This window comes from Chanodichthys erythropterus, chromosome 24 (assembly GCF_024489055.1).
Source record: "Chanodichthys erythropterus isolate Z2021 chromosome 24, ASM2448905v1, whole genome shotgun sequence".
In the NCBI taxonomy this organism is placed as follows: Eukaryota; Metazoa; Chordata; class Actinopteri; order Cypriniformes; family Xenocyprididae; genus Chanodichthys; species Chanodichthys erythropterus.
The window spans coordinates 977627-1004285 of NC_090244.1; the positions used below are offsets into that span (position 1 = coordinate 977627).

The 26659-nt window shown below is 36.4% G+C and overlaps 1 protein-coding gene across 4 annotated transcripts in view; it reads left to right on the forward strand.

Moving 5' to 3' along the window:
* The window catches only part of tmem117 (transmembrane protein 117), a 46840-nt gene extending 29222 nt beyond the window's left edge, over window positions 1–17618 (forward strand). For 3 of the 4 annotated variants that reach the window (XM_067379198.1, XM_067379196.1, XM_067379199.1), the window contains exons 4-8: window positions 4269–4368; window positions 7581–7678; window positions 10459–10618; window positions 13493–13622; window positions 15438–17618. In XM_067379198.1, coding sequence (XP_067235299.1) covers window positions 4269–4368; window positions 7581–7678; window positions 10459–10618; window positions 13493–13622; window positions 15438–16078 — 1129 coding nt within the window. In that variant the 3' untranslated portion in view covers window positions 16079–17618. The remainder of the gene's footprint in view (window positions 1–4268; window positions 4369–7580; window positions 7679–10458; window positions 10619–13492; window positions 13623–15437) is intronic. The other variant, XM_067379197.1, reaches the window with a different exon arrangement.
* The last annotated feature ends 9041 nt before the right edge of the window (window positions 17619–26659 follow it).

Genomic DNA, 26659 nt, shown 5'->3' on the forward strand with positions numbered 1-26659 from the left:
GATTTTTGCAGTGAATTCTAAAAAGGAGTGGAGTTTAAACACTAAATGATTGGAGAATGTATGTCAGAGAGAAGCTATGATGTTCTGATTAAAAATGAAATTCTGATTTATCATTCACAATAAGATCAAAAACATTAATCTAGGAAATAGCCAACTTTAAGTGTTCTAGATCGATTCTTATAGAGACTCGGGCTTATTGTAATTCTGTCCTGTAAAGTTCCTGAAAGGGCCAGTGAGGCTCTTGGAAGCGTTTTAGAGGGGATTTCAGATTTGTGGCTTCCGAGACGGTGCCTAATTAAAATTCAGTCCTGCCTTGGGAGTCGGTGAGAATGTCACAAACATCTCTGAGAGTCGGCCAGCGGCTGTTTTCACAGAATCAAACTGATTCTGATTCTGCGGCCCTGAAAATAGACCAAAGGCAAACTGAAATTTTAACAGCGACTGGAGTTTGAATTGATCAAATCATGACTTGGACGTTTTGTTCTCTGTGAGACTCGACTCATTAGCAGCCGCTCGGGAGCATCATTCATATTAATTCTCACGGCTGGAGCATCTCTCCTCATCCCTGGAATACCGGCACGCCGCACACATCAGTAATCCTGTCACGAGTCTCTCCGACTTCCAGAAACGAGGGTCTGTGCAGCTGATGTTCTTCCCAGTGCGAGTCGGCTCATCAGGGCTTGTTGTTTCCGTCAGTAACGTCTCGTTTGTTGATTCGAATCAACTCGTTCAGCATATGTGACCTCATTTTTTACCAGTGCATCTCATATTTCATAAACTGGGCTGCTGTAGAACTATAATTAACAGAAGAGACTCTGGGGAATCGTTTGGATAAACCACATGTGTACGCGCAAGCTGTTGAACAGTCCATTATTTGGTTACATGTGGTTTAAGTGTATGTGTGTGTATAATAGACAGTTTTTCTTGAAATCCAGTGTCATCACACATTAATTATGGTACAGTGATAGTATCAGATGTTACTTTGATATGTAACATGGTACTGAATGAATAGCATGATGCATGTTGAAAAAACATGGTATTATCATCGTAAATGTTCAAAAAACATGATGTTTCAATGGTACATGCTATGGTGCATCGTTATACTATGGAGCATGTTCAAAAACATGGTATTAACATGGGAAATGTTTAAGAAAAACATGGTATTACGATGGAAAATGTTCAGAAAACATTACAACCATGGAAAATGTCAAAAACTTGGTAATACCATAGTGAGTTAGTGTTGTCAAAAGTACTGACTTCGGTACCTATCGGTACTGAAATTTTAAAAACGTGACTCTTTGAGCGCTGTTGAGCGGATTCATAAACATCTCTGATTGGCCATTGTGTTAACGCGCTCAGCGGATATGCCTGTGAGTGGCTACAATGATCAGCGCGTGGGAGCGTTTTGAAAGTGGGAGCGCGAGCGATTGAAAGCGGGCGTCTAACAGTGGACCGATCCGCCTGCTTTCAAACGCTCCCGTGTGTATCTGTGTAAGCGCTTAGTGAAGAGATTAATTGATGACTATTTACAACGTTTTTACAGCGTTGATCATTGAAGCCTATCACAGACATATCCAATGAGCCGTGAAAACAACGGCCAATCAAAGATGTTTACGAATCCACTCAACAGCGCTCAAAGCGTCACGTTTTTAAAATTTCAGTACCGACTAGGTACCGAAGTCGGTACTTTTGACAACACTATAGTGAATATTCAAAAAATTTCTATGGTACATATCCAAAAATAATAATAATCCTATGGTGCATGTCTAAAAACATGGTATTAACATGGAAATTGGTTAAAACAACAGTATTAGCATGATAAATGTTCAAGAAACATGGTATTCCAAATGTACATGTCCAAAAATTGTTGTAATACTGTGGTGCATGTCCAAAAACATGCTATTATCATAGGAACTGTTCAAAAAATATTGTAATACAATGGTGCATGTCAAAAAAAAAACATGGAATTACCACCATGAAGCATGTCAAAAACATGAAATTTCAATTATACATGCACAAACATAATTGTAATGCTATGGTTCATGTCATAAAACATGGTATTAACATGGAAATTGGTTAAAACAACAGTATTAGCATGATAAATGTTCAAGACAACATAAAAAATATGGTGTTTTTATAGTACTGTTCAAAAACATTCTGTTAATAAGGTAAATGTTCAGAAATTTTCAGAAAACATGTTGCCACCATGGAACATGTCAAAAACTTGGTAATACCATAGTGAATATTCAAAAAATGTGGAATTTCTATGGTACATATCCAAAAATAATAATAATCCTATGGTGCATGTGTAAAAACATGGTATTAATGTGGAAATTGTTTTAAAAAAACAGTATTAGCATGATAAATGTTCAAGAAACATGGTATTCCAAATGTACATGTCCAAAAATTGTTGTAATACTGTGGTGCATGTCCAAAAACATGACATTTCAATGATACATGTCCAAAAATAATTGTAATGCTATAGTAAAACATGGTAACAATAAAAAACATGGTATTACCATGGTAAATGTTCAGAAAAATTTGGTATTACTATGGGAAATGTTTAAAAAAAAATATATATATATATATATATATATATATATATATATATATATATATAATTACCAACATGGAACATATCAAAAACATAGTAATACAATGGGCCATGTTAAAAAAAAAATATGGCATTTCAATGGAACATGTCCAAAAAACATGGGATTTCAATGTCATGTCCATAAAAAACATGGTAATTCTTTTGTGCATGTCCAAAAAATACTTGTCTGTGAATGTTGTGTGTGCATATGTGTCATTTGTGCTGCTGAGCTGATGTGACTTTGTCAGGTCATCCAGCAGTACTGCATTAAAATTACAGCCATAATGAATAAATGAAGACATGAGACACTGATCAGAGAGAGAGAGAGAGAGAGAGTGTGTATCTCACTTTGCCATATCACACTCCATTCCCCTGCATGTTATTAAACCGTACCACCCTAAACTAGTTGCTCCATTACTTACATACTAACACCCCCGTGAGCATCGGATGGTTCCCGTATTATCGATTAGCTCGATGCCCTTGGTGAACGACTCCCAGCAGAGCAGCTCCGGCGGCTGGCCGTGGTCCACAACCGTGGGGTGTTTGAAACTGACTTAATGCGCCAATAAATCTTCCTTCTAATCAAAGCGGCTTTATCGGTGAGCTGTGAGGGTGATAAGTCGCTCTTTGGACATGCGCTCTAATGACTGGCCGTATAATGGACGGAATACAGATTCAATCTCGCGCGTTATGAGGCCGTAACGACAGCGGGTCAAGCGTTCGTTTGGTTTAGATTTGTCGTAGATTGAGCAGCCATGAACGTGCTAATGAAGATGAACGCTTGTTAAACACATGCTCTCGTTTTCAGGATAACGTGGTTCAGAATGAGATCTTCTCTAATATTTAGTATGCAATTTTTTTTATTAAATTGATTGTGTTATTATAGTAAACTTGAAATAAAATAAACTTTAACTGAAATGGAATTTTTTTTTTTTTCTTTCATTTCACTTGGTTTTTTTCATTCCTTGCTGAAAAATCCAGCTAAAACCAGCCTAAGCTGTTTGGCTGGTCTAAGCTGGTCTAAACTGGTTTGGAAGTAGCTGGTTTTAGCTGGATTTTTCAGCAGGGTAGTTACCAATTTGATGTCTCGGTATCAATTGGCCTGCAATTAACGGTGCCAATTAGGAAAAAAGCTTGTTAAAACGTGTTCTCCTTTAGAGAATAATGGTGTTATTATTCATAACGCGGTTCAGAATGAGACCAAAAACCCATGTGGAAACAATCCGCTCGTTCTGACACTTGCTCTGCGTTTCCCGCCGTCTGTAATCCACACACTGACGTGCATAAGCAGATTAACGAGTTCGTACCTGTTCAAGGCCTGTAAACACTTCTGACGGCATAAAAGCAGCGTAAAGAAGATTACATTCACTCGCTGTCACAACATATGAACGCTTGGCTGTGTTTTTATATGCGTTGGATCATTTTTTGGAAGCAATTCGTTCCCTGAATGCATTATAAAGGCCTCTGAAGTTTATTTGTGTTTGTGATGACGTTAACGTGTCCTGTGGCGTTATTGAAACGCTTTATCCAGCGAGTGTCACGTCGAATGAAAGCTTTTGGGGAAGACGCGGCTAAAGATGCGAAGTGCCACACCTCATGATCGCCGCGGCTCGCTGGAGCTGATCAGCGGTGACAGAAACATGGACTGACCGGATCTGTGTCTCTCTCTCTGCAGTCCTCACATGGTGACGGAGTACATGGGCATCAGGAACGAGAGTTTGATGAAGATGGCTGCTGTAGGGACGTGGATGGGGGATTTTGTGACGGCGTGGATGGTGAGACTCTAACCAGAACCTGTTTTAAGTCCACATGAAACGACACTCAACTTGTTTTTCTTCCGTGATTGATTTTATCCGTCGGGAATGACTTGTAGAGTAAGACGTGGACGTATGATATAAATTATATATATATATATATATATGTAATATATATATATATATGTAATATATATATATATATATATATATATATATATAATATATATATATATATATATATATATATATATATATATAATATATAGTTAACAAAACTTCTACAGCATTTATTAATCTTAGTTAATGTTAATTTCATTATTTACTAATGTTATTTAAATCAAATATTGTATTTGTTAATATTAATACACTGTGAACTAACATAAACATTGAACAGCTGAATTTTTATTAACTAACATTAACAAAGATGAATAAGTACTATAACAGATTGATAGTACATTTAGTGGCGTAATTATTTATTGGACATTGGTGTGTTTTATCATGCCACCATTTCACAAAACCAATAAGCCAATTATAGTTGTGCATTACAGTGATTTTACCATGTTTTTAATGAGGTAAAAAAAAAAAAAAAAAATATATATATATATATATATCCCTATTGTATATACTAATATATATATATATATATATATATATATATATATATATATATATAAATCTACAATAACACAATCACAAATTGTGGTATTTTATTTGTTTATCTGCATGTTATGTGACCGTTAACCAACATCAGAGGACTGTGAACATTAAATTATTGAAATATTTACTTAAAATATCAGGGGGACTTTTAGGTCAAAGGGGTTTGGCTGTCCATAAAGTTTGGAAAAGTTTCAAATATTGTGCACCGATGAATACAGCAGCAGTGTATATTAAAGTAAAAAGGGTGTAATTTTCATGTTGACTGTAGCAACTTTAAAGCAGCATGAAATTGTTTTATGAGTTTTCTTGACCTTGACGAACCTTCCCTGCGTCTGACGAGCCACTCAAATGTTTCTGTAATTATATGTTGGTAATTGACTCTAGTGGAAAAGCGACGAATGTTTCCAGAGGCGGTGGAGAGAATGTTTCATTAGAGATCGCCCAAACCAACAAACTCCTCATTTAGCCCCAAAAACTCTGGCAGGAGCTGCGATAAGACCACAGAGAGTTCGGCACGTCGAGAAAGCAATAATGTCCTCCTTAAAGGTGCAGCCGCAAAACAGAGAAATTAATAACGCTTGAAAATTATGATTAAAATGATGTTCACTCACACTGGAAGTGATTAATGTCACATTGCTTCATCCTGTTTACAACAGTGAAATTTTACATGTAATAGTTCTGGTAACACTTCACAATAACATGAAATAACAATAAAAAATACTTCTAAATCATTTATTAATCTTAGTTAATGTTCATTTCAACATTTACTAATACTTTATGGAAATCAAAAGCTGTATATGTTTTATTATAAATCATTATTATATGTATATTATTTAATGAGCATGAACTAAGAACTTTACTATTAACTTTACCAATACGTTGACTTTTAATGCTTTGTTAAAAGTGGAATTATTTGGAATGTCATCGCAAGATTGACGTTTAAATTTGACAGCTGTCACTCAAAGTGATTGACACACGGTATTTACTTCAGTTTTTCTATAACGTCTGTTTGTAAACTATAAGCACTGTTATAAATGTTGACAGTCGTGGCGATAAAAACAAGGTTTTCCCAAGTTCACTCAAGGACATGCAGGAAACAAACATCCTTCCGACAATATCCGGCATCAAAGTGCTTTCCTCAGTGACACGCAAGTGCAGGTGTAGTTCGGATCTGCTGGGATGTGTGTGTGTGTGTGTCTTTGGGTACATTAGTATTCCTGTGTTCAAACTGCAGGGATGAACAAAAGAGAAGAGAGGAGGAGAAAAAGAGAGGGATAAAATGAAGGAGGGAGAGAACAGAAAGACGAAGGGCGAATGAGCGTCTCAAAGTGCTGAATCGAGACATTACTGACGGCGTCTACATGCCATTAATTCAGCCCTTCATCTCGTCACAGGCTGCTGCAGTTTGGCTGCGACGTGATGAAAGATTTACAGATTTATTTCACTTTCTCTTTCCCTCCCCACAGTTTTCAGTCTTTCTTTTGTGAAGGAGCGGCTCCGTCATCAGGGTGACCTTAGACAGGCGTTACGGCTCACTGCGCAGTCTGCACACTCAATAGGGCATAACTGTAGTTCACTTGACAAACACAGGTTAGAGGTTTAGAGGTTTGTATATGGCAATAATGTACTTGTGTAAGTATAACAATGTCATACATATGTAAATATATATTTTACATATTATAAATATTTATATTAATGCATTTTTATTAATATAATTTAAAATACATTTTATTATCCTAATTTGTCATAATCTAATAATCTAAATGTTGTGGTAAATTACTTTTGAAATAATAATTAAAAAAAACATAAATGTATTTTAATATTTAATATGCAATTTTGTAATAGTTAATTTTACTCAGGGTTGTTAGAGTAAACTGAAACTAAAACCATAAAAAAAATTCTTATTTATAATAAATTTTACTTGCAATAAATAAAAACATCTCTCTTTTCATTTTCATTTTAGTTTAACTTGATGTACTAAAATAAAACAAAACAAATAAAAGTTAAGACATATTTTAAAAAACGTAGAAAAAAGTGTAAAACTTGAAAATGAAAAATATGAAAATAAAAGCAAATTCAAAATATTAATAAAAAATATAATCTCATTAATATTAAAATATTATTCATTTTTAACTTTTTTTTTTTTTTTTTTACAATAATATTCACTGATTAAGTAAAGAAAGTCAAAGAAAAAGTTAAAACCGATATTCTATTGAACTTTATTACATGATAATATTTTGGAAAAGGAATAACATTTATTTAGTTTTTACTGTTTTATGACTTTGAGCACAATCCAGTGTGTTTTACTATAATTTATATACTTTTATAGTTTTTGTTCATGTTTTATTTTTATATTTTCTGTTTTCAGTCATTTAAGTTTAGTGTTTTTTTTCATTATTATCATTATTTCTCAAATAAAATATAATTTAATTTTATTTCAGCTAATGTTACATTTATTTCACGTAAAAAAATGTTGTTTTATGGTTTTAGTTTTAGTTGACGATAATAACCCTGGCGCAGTCGCTGAAGCACAAAGTAAGGAGTGTTTGTTTGTTTGTTTGTTTGTTTCCAAGGTAACAGACATGATGCTGCAGGACACTCATTACCCGGACTGGGGCCGGACCGCGAGGCACTTGTGGAGGCAAGGTCACAACCGGATCGTGCTGTTCTGGTGAGTCTGTTCACACTGCACATCTGATCCAACAGTCTCTCAATGGAATCCGGATTCGTCCCTCAGAACAGCAATGACACACTGCATGTTTAACAAGCAAGTTCTACTCATAAAAGCATGATTTAGACACTTTACAGCTAAAAGAACAGATGAGTTTTTGCTGAATGATTCATGAGAGAAGCACATTTCTGCTTTTAAACCCTCAACTCATAGACGTTCATTGGAGCTGCATGACTGTAAACATGATTTCTGCTTGTTTACATAAAACGAGGCGCGAGTTGAAGTGATTTTCTGTGGTAATTTGACTGCATGTCACAGATACTGTCAGCTTAAGTCGTATTGAACCAGGAATATTGCTTTAATGGGCTTCTTGTGAGGTTGTGTGTGTGTGTGACGTCCCGAAGGAAAAATATTGATGAAGTGACTAAATCATGTTTTTATTCATATCTAAATATGCCAAAGGGTTTATTGTGTGGACAGGGTCTGGCTTAGTCAATTGTAATTTCTAAGAATAATTGTAGGCAGTTTATGAAGTATAAACAAGTTAAAAATGTGGAAAAAAAGCCAGAAATGACTAAGTAAAAATGTCTCTCTTTTTTGCAGTGCCACTTGCTCATATTATTATATTTTATTAATAATAAAATGCTTTTTCATTATCAAATATTAAATTGAGTGGTAAATCACTATTGCAGTGTTTATTTTAATATTTTAATTGAATTTTAAATACATTTTTAATATAAATTTTGATAAAATATAAATATATTTTTTAAATATTGTACATTTATAATTATTAATTTGATCTAATTATGTAATTTATCTAAAATAATTTATCTTAAAATTAATTAATATAATTTATATATATATATATATATATATATATATATATATATATATATATATATATATATATATATATAATTTTAGATAAAAAGATAACTAAAATTAAAAATATATATATATATATATATATATATATATATATATATATATATATATATATATATATATAATTGAAATTGTAATTAATTTTATATTAATTTATAATATTTAGTTTTAATTTATAATTATTAATTTGATTCAATTATGTAATGTATCTAAAATAATTGATCTTAAAATTAATTTAAATTATTTTAAAATTATTTACATATAAATAATTTTAGATTAATATATATATATAATATATATATATATATATATATATATATATATATATATATATATATATATATATATATATATATATAATGTATGTGTGTGTGTGTGTGTGTGTGTGTGTGTGTGTTGATAATAGCACTTTTATCCCTGTTCTCATTACCAGCATGTTTATTTAAAGAAACACGCAGCAGAAAATCGATCAACTCCGCTGTTTGCCACGGTTACGTGACCCCGAAACAAACGGCCTCCTGTGACAAAACACGTGCTTTGACCCTGAAACACACCTGACAACATGACCTCTGACCTTCATGTCAGCTGATTCATTAAAGTATTAGTTCATTCATCTTTTATATTCTCCTGTTCTTATAGCATTTCAATCTACAAATTTTCTGTAAAAATATCTAAAAATGCATGAAAATGAGATAAAAATTACTTGAGAAGTACCACTGCATGAATATTAAGACTTGTTTCTTTAATAGGTGTGAATTTTGTCTTATGTTATTAATGATTATTATTTATAAAATGTTTAATTTTTTGTAATAAAAACTAAATTTAGTGTTGAATTACTTTTTTTTTTTTTTTTTTTTTAAATATTATACTTTTTTAAATCATTTTATTTAGTTAATTTGCAATATGTAAAACAAAAAATAATTTTCTTTAGAATGATATGCAGTGGTGAGTCATTCACAGTAAGGACATTAAGAAATAAATACAAATAAAGAAAAAACTTGTTTCTTATTTATAAAATGCAAGTGTATTTTGTCTTCACTGACAGATTTTAAAGAATAAACAAGTTAAAAGCATGTGGAAAAAACTCCCAGTGCAGTAAGACTAATTAAAAACTCATTAAAATGTCATTTTTATTCACCTGTTGACATTATCAAAGGAAACATTTAGATGTTTTTAGCAGCACATTTTTATCTAAAGCATCCATATCAAAGTGACATCCAGCTGTTCATCCAGCGTCTCAATGTTAAAGTGCATGTCAACCGAGTTTTTAAAAAAAACAACAACTACTGACCTGGGATCAGTTCTGGCCTTTCATTGGCTGATGAATGTGCTCACAGTGACACGAAGAACTGATCTGGTGTCTGTATTATTCAGTGATTCCATCAGAAGTGCATTACACGATACATTTCATTCTCGCTCTCTCGGCATGTCTTTTATTAATGGACTCTCTCGGAGCGTCTCCATCCATTAGTAAACGGCAGACATCATTTCACACGTGGCGCGTCATGACAGACCGCAGTTCTGCAGAGAAACCGTGCGTTTAAGAGATCTGACGCTGCTCATTACAGGCTGCTTACCATCAGAAAAATGACACAAGATGTCAGAGATGACAGAACTGATGTGCACTACTGATCAGAAGTCTGCATTTATATGATCAAAAATACAGTAAAAATTCTGAAATATTATTAAAATGTGAAATAGATGTTTTCTATGTGAATATATAGTAAAGTATAATTTATTCCTGTGATCAAAGCTGAATTTTCAGCATCATTACTCTTCATTAGTCTTCAGTGTCACATGATCCTTCAGAAATCATTCTAATATAGTCTCACTGACCGGACTAATCGAGCATTAGTGCTAGTAGTGACACTGATAAGGCTGTTGGTCTTTCTCAGGACGGTGTTGATCTCTCTGACCTCTGTGGTGGTTCTGGTCATCAGTACGGACTGGATCCGGTGGGATAACCTGAACCGTGGGTTCCTGCCCAGTGACGAGGTCTCCAGAGCCTTCCTCGCCTCCTTCATCCTGGTATTTGACCTCCTCATCATCATGCAGGTACAAACACAACCTCATCTGTCCTTCTTTCAGCCTCTTACTTTATTGAATCTTCGTGTATGTGTGTGTTTCTGCTCCTGACTGATTCTTGTTTAATGTCCTCCACTTCGCCGCAGGCAGCAAATCACAGTGGAGTGTGTCACTGTCTCATGAATATGCTAATATGGGCTCAACAGCTCCTCATGCTGTTCGTCCTGTAATAACCACACAAAAACACACACACACACACACACACACACACACACACACACACACACACAGACAGGTTCATCTGACTCCTGAAGTTTCTTAAAACAGGCCGTTCTCATTTCCACCCATCTTCAGTTTCCTTTAAATCAAACTTTAATATGTTCAGGAGATAAAAAGACAAGGTCATTGTTTTCATTTTAAAATGTTCAAATTTTCTTTGACACCTACAGATGTATTCACTTAGATTTTTTTTCTACCATAATTTCTCATGTTTTTATTTATTTATTCATCTTGTCAACATCTTATTTTATTATTTTTGACCAAATCTTGTTAATTTCATTTGTTTTCAATTATTTTTATTTATGCATTTTTGTTTCTCAGCCATCACATCTCACATCATTTAATTAAATTCTTTTTTTAACTGTATTTTTTTTTTCTTGTTTATTTCATTTTCATATTTTTCCAGAGGTGTTGACCTTAACTTTTTCACATCTGTTATTGTTTTATTTTTCTTTAGCATCCCTCATCCAATCAGAAACTTGGCTCAAATCACAGACTGTTTCTGATTATGGTCTCAATCACTCACCTGCGTTTGCTCAAATATGTTGACATTCACTGACTGATTGTAATTATTCCCTAAGCATTGATGTGCGTCTCAATCCGTTGCCGTTACACATCTGTATCTGTGCCTGGATCTGCGTCTCTTTCTCCCTCATAGTTGCTTCTTCTCCTCCATCTCCACACAGATATTTCACCTCACTCCTGTCAGTGTTCACCCCGTGTGACGGTTAATCTCTGCGGCCGCTCTGACGTGCCTGATATTTTATTCAGTGCCTAATTAACTCAGAGACCCAGAACGGCCGCGAGCCAGCGGGATTTACAAGGTCTTTCATTTGAACCTCTTCCATTGGTTTTATGCCACGTAATTTAAGGTTCATTTTGTATAACACAGTTATCATGGACGTCAATGAGCCGAAACGATGAGCTGCACAAAGAGAGAAACTGTAATTATGTGGCTCCTCGTTAGCTCTTCGCTAAGCCGCATAGAATTCAAAGACTCTCCGTTCTGTAAACACAAGGCCTAATTGCCAAGAAACAACATTATTCTGCATTTCTTCTGCTTAATTTGGTTTGTTTTTGCGTCTGTCCTGGAGCTGCAAGCCGCGGCGTCTCAGATTCTCTTATACGTTATCAAAGTTTTATTGATTTTCCTCTGACTGTTCTCAAGAGGGGCGGCGGTCGAATCTGACATCGGTTCGGCTGATGCTCGGTGACACTGGGATCTCTTGCCGCGTTCCCAAGCGCAAACTTTTGAAGCCTTGGAATTTGATTTGGATCTCTTATAAATGTCAAACAGAAAAGTACAACAGAGACCATCAGCAACAGAAATGCTCCAGACCTCTGAACACTGAGAAGGGTTTAGTTTGTGTTGACGTCAGATTGTTTTCATACAGTCCGAATGAAAAACTAAAACTACAATATATAATGCTATGCAGTTGCTAGGGTGCTTTGGGTAGTTGCCAGGATGTTGCTATGCAGTTTTTGGGTGTTATGGGTAGTTGCCAGGACATTGCTATGCAGTTGCTAAATAGTTTCAGTATTTGCCAGGATGTTGCAATGCAGTAGCTAAATTGTTTTAGTAGTTGCCAGGAAATTGCTATACAGTTGCTAAATAGTTTCTGTAATTGCCAGGATGTTGCTATGCAGTTTTTAGGTGTTATGGGTAGTTGCCAGGATGTTGCTATGCAGTTGCTAAATTGTTTCAGTAGTTGCCAGGATGTTGCTATGCAGTTTTTGGGTGTTTTGGGTAGTTGCCAGGACGTTGCTATGCAGTTTTTGGGTGTTTTGGGTAGTTGCCAGGATGTTGCTATGCATTTGCTAGGATGCTATGGGTAGCTGCCAGGACGTTGCTATGCAGTTGCTAGGGTGTTTTGGGTACTTGCCAGGATGTTGTTATACATAGTTGATAAAGAGTGCCGAGTGCATTGCAGTGCAGTAGCTAAATTGTTTTAGTAGTTGACAGGACATTGCTATGCAGTTGCTAAATAGTTTCTGTATTTGCCAGGACATTGCTATGCAGTTTTTGGGTGTTATGGGTAGTTGCCAGGATGTTGCTATGCAGTTGCTTAATTGTTTCAGTATTTGCCAGGACGTTGCTATGCAGTTTTTTGGTGTCATGGGTAGTTACCAGAACGTTGCTATGCAGTTGATAGGGTGTTTTGAGTGGATGCCAGAACATTGCTGTGCTGTTGCTAGGGTGTTTTGGGTAGTTACTAGGACATTGCTATGCAGTTGCTAGAGTGTTTTGGGTAGTTGCCAGGATGTTGCTATGCACTTGCGAGGGCATTGGGTTGATGCTTGGGCATAGTTACTTGCTTACTAATTATAGTATTTTTGTGTGTGTTGTTATGCAGTTGCTATGGCATGGTTTCTCTGTGTTAAATGTATTACTAGTGATTCTTTGTACACATAAGGGTGTGTTTATGCAGTTTTCTCTACAGTGGATGTTTATGTATTCTGCACTTCAGACATCCTTCCATCTGAAGTGTGTACTGTACATACACTTGTGCTGTGATGCTTGATGTGGTTTGGTATTGTACTGTAACACCTGAAGGCTTTATGCATTTGAGATCTGTTGATTTGCCCTTGTTTTTCCAGTGTGTTTGTTGGATCTTCTCCTTCCAGGACTGGGAGTTTCCTCACTTCATGGGCGATCTGGACATGAACCTTCCGGGCCTTTCCACCACCCAGCTGAAGATCAGACTGCCCGTGTGCAAACGCGTCTTTAAAGAGGAATATCACATTCACATCACAGGTAAATTCGTACACTTGTGCCTTAAATAGGGCACGACAGGAAATACACTGTGAACACAATGATGCCAATGAATCAAGTGGTAGTGCTCTAAACTGTCGTTCGGGACAGGACGGATGAATTAATTCCTTTCCCAAAGGGACGTGCTGTCAGAATATTAGCTCGTTAGATACATCTCTTTATAATTATGTGTTTGAAGGCAGCGTTTGTAATGCATACTAATTAGTATTTGCTCATCTGTAAACTTGCATTTATATAATGGAGTCAGTAAATCTGACAGTCTCTGAGCGAACAGCTTTCCTTTCTCCGCTGTGTTTTGCTCACTGTACCGAGGCCTGATGGCCATCCTGGGAGTAGATGATCGCTCCCTCGAGGCTTGGGGAATGGCCTTCCTGCTCAACCATTCACAAAAGTCTTTAACCTTATTGTTTGGTGCGGTGATTTAGCATTTGAACGTAACCTCACATGAGTGCATTAACAACGGCGGCCATTAGAAACCTCCAAACGCAGTTATTTCACTTTCTCAAGCAGCCGTCTCAGACTCAGAAAGACACTTCTGCTGCGCATGTCGATGTTACCATGCAGTTGCTAGGGTGTTTTATAAAAGATGCCAGAATGTTGCTATGCGGTTGTTAAGGTGTTTTGGGTGGTTACTAGGGTGTTGCTATGCAGTTGCTATGGTATTTTGAGTGGTTACCAGGATGTTACTATGCAGTTGCTAGGCTGTTTTAAAGGAGATGCCAGAATGTTGCTATGCAGTTGCTATGGTGTTCTGAGTGGTTACTAGGATGCTGCTATGCAGTTGCTAGGGTGTTTTAAGTAGTTGCCAGAAAGTTGCTATGCAGGTGCAAGGGTGTTTAAAGTAGATGCCAGAACATTGTTATGCAGTTGTTAAGGTGTTTTGGGTAGTTACTTGGAAGATGCTATGGTGTTTTAGGTAGTCGCCAGAATGTTGCTATGCAGTTGTTAAGGTGTTCTGGGTAGTTTCTAGAATGTTGTTATGATGTTGCTGTGGTGTTTGTTTTGGGTACAGTAGTTTCTAGGATGTTGCTATACATTTGCTGTGGTGTTTTGAGTAGTTACTATGCAGTTGTTGTAGTGTTGTAGTGTTCTATGAAGTTGCCAGGATATCGCTAGGTGTTGAGGCAGTTGTGTTTTGGGTGGTTACTAGGATGTTGCTATGCAGTTGTTAAGGTATTTTGGGTAGTTACTAGCATGTTGCTATGCAGTTGCTATGGTGTTTTGAGAGGTTATCAGGATGTTTCTATGCAGTTGCTAGAGTGTTTTAAGTAGTTGCCACATAGTTGCTATGCAGTTGCTAGGGTGTTCTAAGTAGATGCCAGAACATTGCTATGCAGTTGTTAAGGTGTTTTGGGTAGTTACTAGAAAGCTGTTATGTAGTTTCTATGGTGTTTTAGGTAGTTGACAATGTTGCATCCTAGTAGGGTAGTTTCTAGAATGTCGCTATGACGTTGCTGTGGTGTTTGTTTTGGGTACAGTAGTTTCCAAGATGTTGATATGCAGTTGTTAAGGTGTTTTGGGTAGTTACTACAGTGTTGCTAAGCAGTTGCTATAGTGTTTTTATGTAGTTGCCAGGATGTCGCTATGCAGTTCTTAAGGTGTTTTGGGTAGTTACTACAGTGTTGCTAAGCAGTTGCTATAGTGTTTTTATGTAGTTGCCAGGATGTCGCTATGCAGTTGCCAAGATGCTGCTGTAGAGTTTCTAAAATGTTTTGCATACGTTGCTATGCAGTTGCTAATGTGTCTGACTGATGATTTCCCAACATGCTAATGTTCTTATCTTTTTTTCTATTTCAGGTAAATGGTTTAATTATGGAATCATCTTCCTGGTCCTCATCCTGGACCTCAACATGTGGAAGAACCAGATCTTCTATAAACCCTATGAATACGGTCAATACGTAGGTCCAGGAGAGAAGATCTACACCGTGGAGGATCCGGAGACGCTGAGGGACTTTAACCGCAGCACGCTGACCTGGGAATGGCGCTCCACCAACATAGACCCCCGCACCAACCGGACGTACGTCCAGAGAGACATGTTCCTTCACAGCCGCTACGTGGGCTCCAGTCTGGACGTGAAATGCCTGGCATTCATCCCGAGTCTGGCGGCTTTCGTGCTCTGTGGGTTCTTTATATGGCTGTTCGGCCGTTTCCAAGACAGTGAGACGTTCCCCGAGAGCCCAGACAAGAGCTACGAGCGCATCAAGCGCAAATCGCCGTCAGATCCGGGAGTCACGCCAGAGGAAGTGCACATCACCATGACTGAGGCCTTTAAGAGGAGCGGGACGCCCATGTTGCTCTTGGTTGACACTCATCATTTTGGGTCATCAAACAACTCCATGTCACCGTGTTCAAACGAGACACAGGAGACCCAACCCAGTGTAGCAGCTGACAGTTCTGCTCATGAGGATACCGCTGATGTCAAAAAGCTGACCCCATGACTGTAGCCAAAGGTCAGATCGACTCTAGGAATACTTTCTGAAATCCTCAACATTGTTTGGTGTTGGGTTAGTCCAACAAACTTCCAAAATATGTTGCTAATTGGTAGGGCTGCATCCTAATAGCCGACTAAACGTTAGTCGTCGACAAGAGGCTTGGTCAACCAAAGTTTCATTAGTTGGTTAGTCTCAGAAAAAAAAACTCAATGAGGGACAGGTCATCCTTGTGGTAATCACAGTATGTCAGACAGGAAATTCAAATGTTTCATTTGTCATCTATCGGCCTTAAATATGGCTTATTATTTGAAACGTAAGTAGTAGCAACTTTACATGGCTGCTCGCTCTAACGTTAACATGATGTACGCTATTTTTATGCACATATCAAAGTGTTTGTGAGAAGTGTGGAAGCTAAAGTATAGCGCTTATTGTAAGATATGAAGGCGTCAAGGCGATCACTTGCATTTTTTCCTGATAACAGCGGAAATTTATGGTTTATGGTCATACCATAGACTGTTAAAAAAAAAAAAAAAAAAAAAAAAAGTTAATTTTTTTTGTAGAAAAGTAAAGCTGCTAAATATGGCGCTGACATCTTGGGACCCGAGTCTGCGCAGTAGTTAGCATAAGGTGGGGCCGCGGTATCAAGGCCCCCGCCCACACTCCCGCATAATCAGTTAGTACAGTTTACTGCAGAACAACTCATTATGTCAGTGTGAAGTAAACAGTTATGGAAATGTAGAAATTAAAGTTAACCTCCTCCCAAAGATCCCAAAAAAAGTCTGTTGGTGCCTCAGTGACTACTTCGCTCAGAGAAGCTGTCAATCATAACGTCACAACTCCTTTATTATAACATCAAATAAGTAACTAAAACCAAACTTATTTAAAAAACGAGCACTTGAATTTACATCAGCGAGATAAAAATTACTTAAAATGACAGAAACCATCTCGAAGTGTAATTCGATTTAAGTGAAGTGTAATTCGATAGTTTGTCTCACGGGTGGGGTTTATGAGCTATACTGCATCCAGCCACCTGGGGGCGATCGAAATGTTTTGGCTTCACTTTTCAGAACTAATACACCATTCAAAACTATAAAGGGTCTACTTTTATTTGTGTACACTCACAATAACAACAAAACTTTGTGCTTTTGTAAAATAAAGAAAACAAACAGGAATGCGCTTTCTGCCGTCTCGGTCTCTGTGAACAAGAGCGCGTCACAAAAAATGAACCGAAACTCAGCGTATACTTGCCTCACTGACATGAGAAATATAGAACGCTTCAAATGTCTACTTTTAAACAAGCCAATTTAAATACTCTCTGATTATGTAATCTGTATGAAAAGTGCATTTATCTCTATAGGCGTGTTCACTATACTGCGGAGATGATAATCAGCATCGTCAACTTCATCTTTGCTGCCGACACTGACTCAGAAAACACTAGTTTATTAATAAACAATTAAAATGTCTCCTTGCTATTTTTCTCTGACACATTCATAATCATTCCTTTGGCCGGTGATTTGCAGCAAGCTTGAGCATGGAAAAGGCTTTATTGCACCTATATTAACTATATATTTTATTTTATTTATTTATATATATATATATATATATATATATATATATATATATATATATATATATATATATATATATATATATATATATATTTAGTATTATATATATATATATATATATATATATATATATATATATATTTAGTATTTATATATATATATATATATATATTATATTTAGTATTATTATATTATATTTAGTATTAGTATTCTCCTTAGTATATATTTAAGTAATTAAATTAACTGTTAACTAATGGCTGAAATGAATGACTACTAATCGACTAGAAAATCTTTAGTTGGGAGCAGCCCTACTGACTGGCTAGTTTTGAAACCACAAATCAACTCTTCTTTTTTTTATCAATCTTTTCAGCGGTCTTGCACATGGCATCAACTTTTTCAACTCAAACTTTTAAACGTTTCTCAAAACGTCCCTCAAGGACGTTGGTCTATATGGTGCTGGATCTTTGATTTTTGTACGTCTTTTTATGTAGACACGCCTGTGCCTACATGGATAAAATGCTGTCCTCACAGTGAACGCATGGCACGATGGTCATGAAAATACTCTTAATGAACACCTAAAGCTGTGCCTTCATTATCAAACCTGCGCATGGGACGTAGCTCCATGTCTAATCATTATCTGTTGAACTATTTATCAGTTATTTAAACACCAAACTGCTGTGCCACCAAATATATGTTCACACGCATGTGTTGGAAAATCTGATCTGATTGTTAATGCTTTATTTCTGTATTTTCAGATTCAGCCAAAGCAATGCCATCTTAAAAACCGAATCCTTTGTCTTTTATACGTGTGTTGTTTTGAAATCTTCACTGCAGTGTTTTGACCATGTTCGTCCTGTGTATTTTTTCTGATGAGAAGGTGAGCTTCTTAAAATGTTTGGATGGTAAATATCTGCGTCAATCCCTGTTATCAATAAACAACCTTCTTTTGACACGCAGGTACCGTGTTATTTCAGAGGTTGCATGTTATCGGTGGAAATGGTTCTTTTCATATCGAGACGCTTCCAAAGTGGCGACTGCTGGCGTTAGCCGCGGTCCACTGTGACCTTGTTGCCAAGCAACCCCTGAGGGCCGGCCTACGTCCAGATGTCGATCCGGTTCTGCAGAAAGTGGCAATCAAACCCATTTATAGGAACATTGGGTAAACAGCCATTAGGCACCATTACGGGTCAAAACACAAGGGTTATAAAAGCATTTTTTCACTAAAGGTGATTTATTAAAGCTTTCAGAATCTGCATGCAGCACGTTATGGCTCCATATGTGGCCACTCTCAGTGTTTGTCCCTGTGAAGAGACGTATAGAAGTTTCTTTGAAAACATTTCAGTTTATAATAGATTCTATTTTATTTCTTTTGAGGTTTGTCGACTGCTTTTTTGAAGTGTTACACTCCAACATGATTATTCTCAATCTTTTCTTTACAATAGTTGTAAACCTGAAATTTGTTGCTGCATTTGTGATAGCTTTCAATCTCCACACAACACAATTCTAATCTCTCGTTTCGGGAATCTGGACCTCGCTTGACTTTTGTTGTTGTTGTGGATGATAAAAACTCAGTGTGCCGCCATGTGGCGTTTCATGCTGGTAAATTTGTTCCTCGCCATCCGACTGTAAGTAACTTTCAATATCTGTGATTATGGAGAGAAATTAACTATTGATTTATTTGCGGTGCACACAATATTGTATTAGCAAAGCAAAAAGTTAGAGGAGGACATGACATAAAGTAACAATATCCTTTAGGAAAAGCTCTCATGTAGTTCTCATGAAGAATGCAAAATAATATGTCAAATAATATTAGGCATTTGTGACACAATTTCTAAAACTGTTGTGTGTTTACTGACAAAGAGATGCATCTTAAGTGCTTTCTTCAGTTATGAAATCATTTGATGAGTGGGAAATTGCGTTAATGGAGCAAACGAAGATTAATTTTAATGGCCACATTTACATGCAATCATGGAATAAACAGAAAATGAATAAAATTTTATAAACAAAAATGATACAAATAAATAATTCCGCTCACAATGTTCCAAATCTGGCATGCAAATAACAAAAGCATTGGTTTGGAACAATATGAGGATGAGTAAATAATGGGTCATTCTACAGAAACGTCCACTTTTCTGTCCATAGACTTTACAGAAATATTACACTTGATTACAATTTTTTTTTTATATTTTAATATGAAACAATATGTTATTTGAACAATTAAACCTTCTTGAGCCATCAATGTGCCAATATTTGTTTTTTAATTAATTCAAAAAATTCCAAGCACCACAGAAGTGCTCATCCCCACAGTCATGTACAGAGGGAAAGTACTTTATTTTGAGCTCAGAAACAGGTTTTTCTACCATTTTAATTTCAATAATGTATGCATAACTATCAAATATATAATGTAAATAACATAAAAAAAACAAATGCCAAATAAATATTATAAAATATATAATGAATGTAGTTGTCCCCTGGTGTTGTGTCACTGGTGTTACCTTTAACAAAAATCATAATTTCATACAAAGCTTTTAGTTGAAGTCACTGGTGTGACCTACTTTATTGCTAGGGAATTATAAAAAACTAGAATACAAATGGATTAAACTACTTGATTTAGTGAATATATCATGATTGACAACGTGTGGGTTGACACCTTGCAGCAGCCATTTTGTAAAATGCATTTTTCATGAAAATTGTCACTGGTGTTACTGTCACTGGTGTTACCCATTTATAGATAAACTTTATTTAAAGCTATTCATTTAGTTCTTTTGCATAAAATAGCACTAAGATTACATGATTATAACTTTTCTTTCTCATTGTTAATTCTCCTTTGGGCAGATATGGCTAAATTAAGGGTATTTGGCTAAATTCAGTGCAGCGACTTTACAGACAGCGTATTTTACAGATAGTTTTAAAATGTCGTTTATGATCTTTTTCTGACTGTTTTCACTAAGTGTCAAAGATAAGTCTTTTATTGTACACCAAATGTAAAAATTTAGTCCAATCTACTTAATTATAGGTGAAAAATTAAGGATCTTTGGTCCTACATACGACACTGGAGATTCATTTTGTCACTGGTGTTACTGTTTTTTGTCTGTCACATTAAATAAAATGTGTTATGTGACATGATAATAATTTTACATCCATTGAATTCTGCTACACTCAAGAATTAAGATTTAAAGGATTGCATCATTACTTTTCATAACTGTTTTTCCAAAAGTTTCATTGTTATAGCAAATACATGGTTGCGAAATTGAATTATCATTCAATCACACTTTTAACTAACCTGATTAAAATAAAAAACACATAATCTCCTTATTTTTTTTCATTATCATTCTGTAACTCTGACTGCATGTGTTGAAAAAAAATGAGAAATAATATTTCATAAAATTGTTTAAAAATGCCAGAGAAGTAAGGTAACACCAGTGACAAAAAAGGGGACATGCAGTCTTTAAATAAATGTACAAAAAAAATAAAAAATCATTAAGCTGTCATTTGTGTATTCATAAAGTCAAAGTGTAATATAATAATGTGGTCTAAGTTTAAATGTTAGAAAAAGAAATAAATTTTAAGACATTTTGTCATACCAAAAGTGGACGTTTCTGTAGAATGACCCTAATATTTTTTCATGTGCATACATGAGCTTTTTGTTTATAACCCAGACAATGATGTGCATGTAAACATGGTTAGTGAGGATATCACTTGAAATTGAGATGTATATTCTGTGGTAAATCTACTTGCTTATCTCTGATTCTCTGAAAGCCAGACGTCTACTTCATCTACACCATGAACTTGAGATCTAGCAGGCACCTTCAGCTCTTAAATTGAGTCGTAGGCTGTTCTCCGGGTTTCCAGCAGATCGCCTGTCATGTCAGGCCTTTCGCTCGTGTCTCCGAGATCACAGTACGGAAAGACTCAAACTCCTGACGTGTGCTGACAGAGATGGAATCGCTCCTCTGTCAGACTTCCATCACGATGGTTCCTGAGGCGCGACTGGGAATGTACCGTGTCATCTGTAATGTTTCAGGATGGAGGGAAGCTTATAAATTGGAATTCCATCGCTGTCCGGGTCTAGACAGACGACAGGAGCAACACAGCAAATCCCCGTACGAAGCCAGTCACAGGTTTTTTTCGTGAAAACCCAGGAGTCTTAATATCCCAATCTCTCCCTCCGTTCGATTGCCTATTCCAGAGATAGAAAAAATTGTCCATTTTTATCAAGCGTGCTGCAGGGAAAGTCAGGAGAATATCAACCGTCCTTGAGAAGCGAGTTAATGAGCAGTTACGCGGCTAAAGCCGTTAACGGTCTAACAGCGATATTCCAAATTCGCGCCGAGAAATAAATAAATAAACGTCGACGACGACACTGTTTTTCCTCAACAGCAGCTGCAGACGGAAGATAACTTCAGCACGGACTGCGGGAGCTGATAAGAAATCACACACTTACTGTTTTTTTTTTTTTTTTGAGAAAACTAAAGAACTTTTCTTTCTCAGACATTTGTCGATGTTTCAGACCGAGTCTCTTTCACCTAAACCGTATCCTCGTGTACAATCGATCGCTTTTTGGCTCCATCTTTAGAAAAAAAAAAAAAAAAAAAAAAAACCTGAAGCCTGAAGCTGCTTAGTAATTTTTTTTCCCTTTAAGACTGGTCATAACTTTAAAGGAACAGTCAACCTCAAAATTAAAGTTTACTCCTCATCAGGCTTGTAGGGTTTTCATAACAAACCCGCCCAACTGCTACTCAAAACTATCACAAAACTAGCCCAATCACATTTCGGGGGTTCCCCTGTAAAAATCGCATTCCAGGGGGTACATCTTTATTTTTAGTGTGGTTCCCCTGGTAAAATTTGCATTCCGGGGCTAAATATCATGTTATTTGCCCAGGGTCGTTTTAACCTGCGGACATGAAAAACAACCCACGGCAAGAGTGTAAATGTAGCCAAATTCCACAGGAAGACCTCGGACTTGGCAACACTTCTCATGTTGTTTCAGTTAAACCTGTATGCCATTTTTTTCTGCCAAAACACAATATATTTTTGAAGAATGTTGGGAACTAAACAACATTGGATCACACTGAGGAAATGTTTTATACAAATAAATTTGGGATCACATAAGCCTCGTATTTTTTAAACTCCTTTGTTGATTCGAATAGCAAACAACTCTTACTGGACGCACCACAACAAACTTAAAAATTGTGGTTGAAATAAAATGCTGTGTGGAGTCAACCAATCAGAATGTTCAGCACCCAAGTCCCACCCCCGCAAGTTCCTGAACTTTGAAAAAAATACTACCTCGTGAGCAGGGACTTTCTGAGGGGGAATTTTTACCTGGAACTTTATTTAGACATTGGTTCCTGTGGTCGAAACACACAGAGTACCCCCACAAAGTCCGTACTTCCTGGGGAAAGTTCCTGCAGTGGAAACTAGGCTATATTTCTCTCATTCAGTACGAGTATGTTAATTGCATTATATAAATCACTTTTTGAATTATAAGTCACAGCATGTTTCAGATAAGGAAAAAAATGCAATTTATATTCTGGAAAATACTGTAGTAGGTCAGGCTTGTTCTTAAGACACAATTTTAACAATGGCTGTGTTTATGTAACTGGCACATGGTTTTAGGTGCTTTAGACCAGCTAGAACCAGCAAATATATGGAAATGCTCATGAAATGTACCTTTTTTGCAATTCTTTAACAAAACAGTCTAGCATAAATGATGCTACTGAATTTAATTCTAGCACTTGCTGGTTTATGATTGGAACGAGTGGATCATTGACCCTGTTTTACACCCTCTGCAAGTGTTGTCATGTAATATAGGAACTTTGACTCACTAGTAAAAGTAGTTTACTTATATAAAATAATGTTTATCATACATTTCCAGCCATATTTGACATCATGTGTTATTCTGTATTTTTCTGGTTTGAATCGCAGCATTAAGCCCAGAGGACATTGAATGGGGCAGGTTTAGTGCTGACTCTTAAATGATGATTGACTTCTGCAGCCAATGGGATTCCTCTGAAGTGTAGGTCACTGTAAAACACAAGCTATCCTGACATCATCACTGCGCAGTCGTTAATAGCTAGCAGAAACAGTAATATCAGCTCCCGTAGGTCATAGCATCTGTCGCGGTGGGTTTTTCTCTCTGATAGTAAATTGGTCATTTAGGAGCCAGCTGGAATCAGGCCGGTGCATGCTGGGACTCCTCTGTCCTGCCGCTGGCCGAGTGCCACGTCCAGAGAGAAGCACGCTGGGCACATATGGCACCTGTGCCAAATCTGTCCCGAACACTGGAGGCGGCCCGACACTGTCGTTCTGTGATCGCTGAGGTCCGAAATAAAATTTGTTACTTTTTGCGTTGTTTTTTGTTTTCTTTAAAATTTCTTTAAAATTTCTTTAAAATTTTCCCTGGACCCCAGTTTGAAAACGCCTGATCAACCATATGGGGAAAAAATGTTTTGGTGTCTTCATGCAAAAGCCCCCTTGACTTTCATTACATTGGAAAGAACAGCCATAATTCTCTTTAATTGTGTTTCACAGAAGAGAAAGCAAAAGTCAAAAGAATTTGGAATGACATGAGGGTGATTAAATGATGAATAAATCTCTCTTTTTTTGTCAGAACTGCTCTTTTAAACTGCATCTGATTCCTCAGCATCGCTTCAGTCCTCGTGTTGTGTGACGGCCTCGACTCAAACTCAACTCCATGCATGAATTCTTGATCAAACGCAGCGGGCGAGGGGAGTGTTTTTTGGACGTCGTCCTGAACCCTGAGCGCATAATCCACAGAAACGGCCCCATCAGCAGATCTGAGCCGAAAGGGAAAAGTTGCGGCCAAGAATTCCGAGTTTTTACAGAGAAACAAGCAGTACATGAATGTAATCCACTCTGGCAAATGGCGATGTGATTGATTGGAGTTTTGTGGAGGCTATAATTGCATGTCACATGGCTGAAATTCCATGTGTAAATATGTTCTTGGAAAAAAAAAAAAAAAAAAAAAAAACATCTTGCAGTAAAACTGAATTAGTTTACTTGTTTTCTTGGCAGCTTGGTAAACCATAATTGAATAATCAAATCCAAACCCTCAGTTTCATTAGGCAGGAAATCGAACGGACAGAAGAAGTACAAACCTGTTTAGTATTGATGTTCATGTCAGTGAAATGGTTGGGTAAGAGATATTAAATCTCTGTGTTTACACTGCAAAAAAAAAAGATCTTCTTCCTTAGTATTTCTGTCTTGTTTTCCAGCACAAATATCCAAACATTCTTAAATCAAGATGCATTTACTTGAGATGCAAAATGAGCCTTGTTTTCTGACAAATATATCAAAAGCAAGGGAATTGTTACAAAATATCTGCCACTGGGGTCAGAAAAATAATCTTAATTCAAAGTGAAAACAAGATTATTTTTCTGACCCCATTGGCAGATATTTGTTCTTCTTTTAAGCATAAAGTCACTTAATTTTGATAACTTTGTCAGTAAACAAGACTTAATATCTTAAGTCATTTTTCTTCTCCAGTAAATGTATCTTGATTTAAAAATGTTTAGATATTTGTGCTGGAAAACAAGACAAAAATACTGATGTAGGACATCATTTTTTGCAGGGTGATGTATTAAATCTGATGGTTGTGATTGAATTGTAGATAAATTAAACTGCATTTTTATCCAATTTGAGGAGCATTCAGCGTTGACCCGCTGGAGGACAGCAGTTACATCTGCCCACCGTCTCTGATGACCTCTGACCCCTGGAAGATGGCATCCAGGAGTGATTTAACCCGCCGCAGCAGGGCGCAGGTGAAGATGCATGTGGGACGAGGATCTGCACCCAGTGCGCACTTATAACACTTCAATTTATGTACATAAAGAAGCGCCTAATAAATGCTCCAGTTTTAGTACCTCCTTTATTATTTATGTAAAATGTAAATGTTTTCATTGCTGCAATAACAGCAGAATATCCTTGACATGTTTAGTCGTGGTCAAGGAATTGAATCTTCCTCGTGCAGCTTGTTTTAGGGCTCTGGCTTCAGGTTAAGGTCATAATCATCCATAAACCATCACACGCATGGTTTTCAATTGAGCACACAGATTCTCGTCTGAATGAGAATGAACAGCCATCGAGACGGGACAACATGTAACGTCACACATCATGCACCATCTCTATCCTCCACCTTTGTCACACATCTTTATCTTGTCAGTTAAATGATGGATCATGTTTAGTGCAGCCCAAAATGTGTTCAAAACGAGAGACTTTATATTGCTTAGTACTAAGTGTTAATTTCCTGCATTCTACGCTCTATTAAATACTACCATACTGCCTTTTACTATTTATGACACTATTTCTGCCAGATGAACATATAAATATGAGTAGAATGATATTTTTCAAAATAGCACCTTATAATACTCTAACCAGATAGTTCACATTTTGCAAAGATAAAAAAATCGTGCAGCTCTCTCTTTCTCTCTCTCTCTATAATATGTATGTATAATAATGATATAATGTATATAATGTTAATTGCTGCAGTCTATTTAAAAATGTTTAATTAATTTGAGTGAATTATTTAAAAAGTGGGTTGAATGATTCAATGACTCACTCATGCAGACTTCACTTGTTTCATTGCTGGATGAATCAGCACTTTTAAACTAATCTCTTGAATGAATGATTCAATGATAAACACATTTTTAACATTCACTTGTCGCCACCTACTGGTGTAACGATGTCATTGATACAATCAATATTTGATGGGGCAAGTTGATTTACTCTATTTTGATCGCTACCAAAGGCATCAGTGTTTATATCCAAACTATACATTTTTAGCCCAGTGCTTCTGTGATAATCTGAATTATTTTAAGACAGAAATAATGATACTGTGTGGTTGAAAAGACTGTTTTTGAAGCTGTTTCATATCTATACATGACAACAGCTCTCTCTGGATCAGAACACAGATCTGAATGCTCACTGTGATCGGACTTATCAAAGGTTTAACAGGCATAGAGCTAAATCACTGTCATTTAGGAATAAGATCGCAATC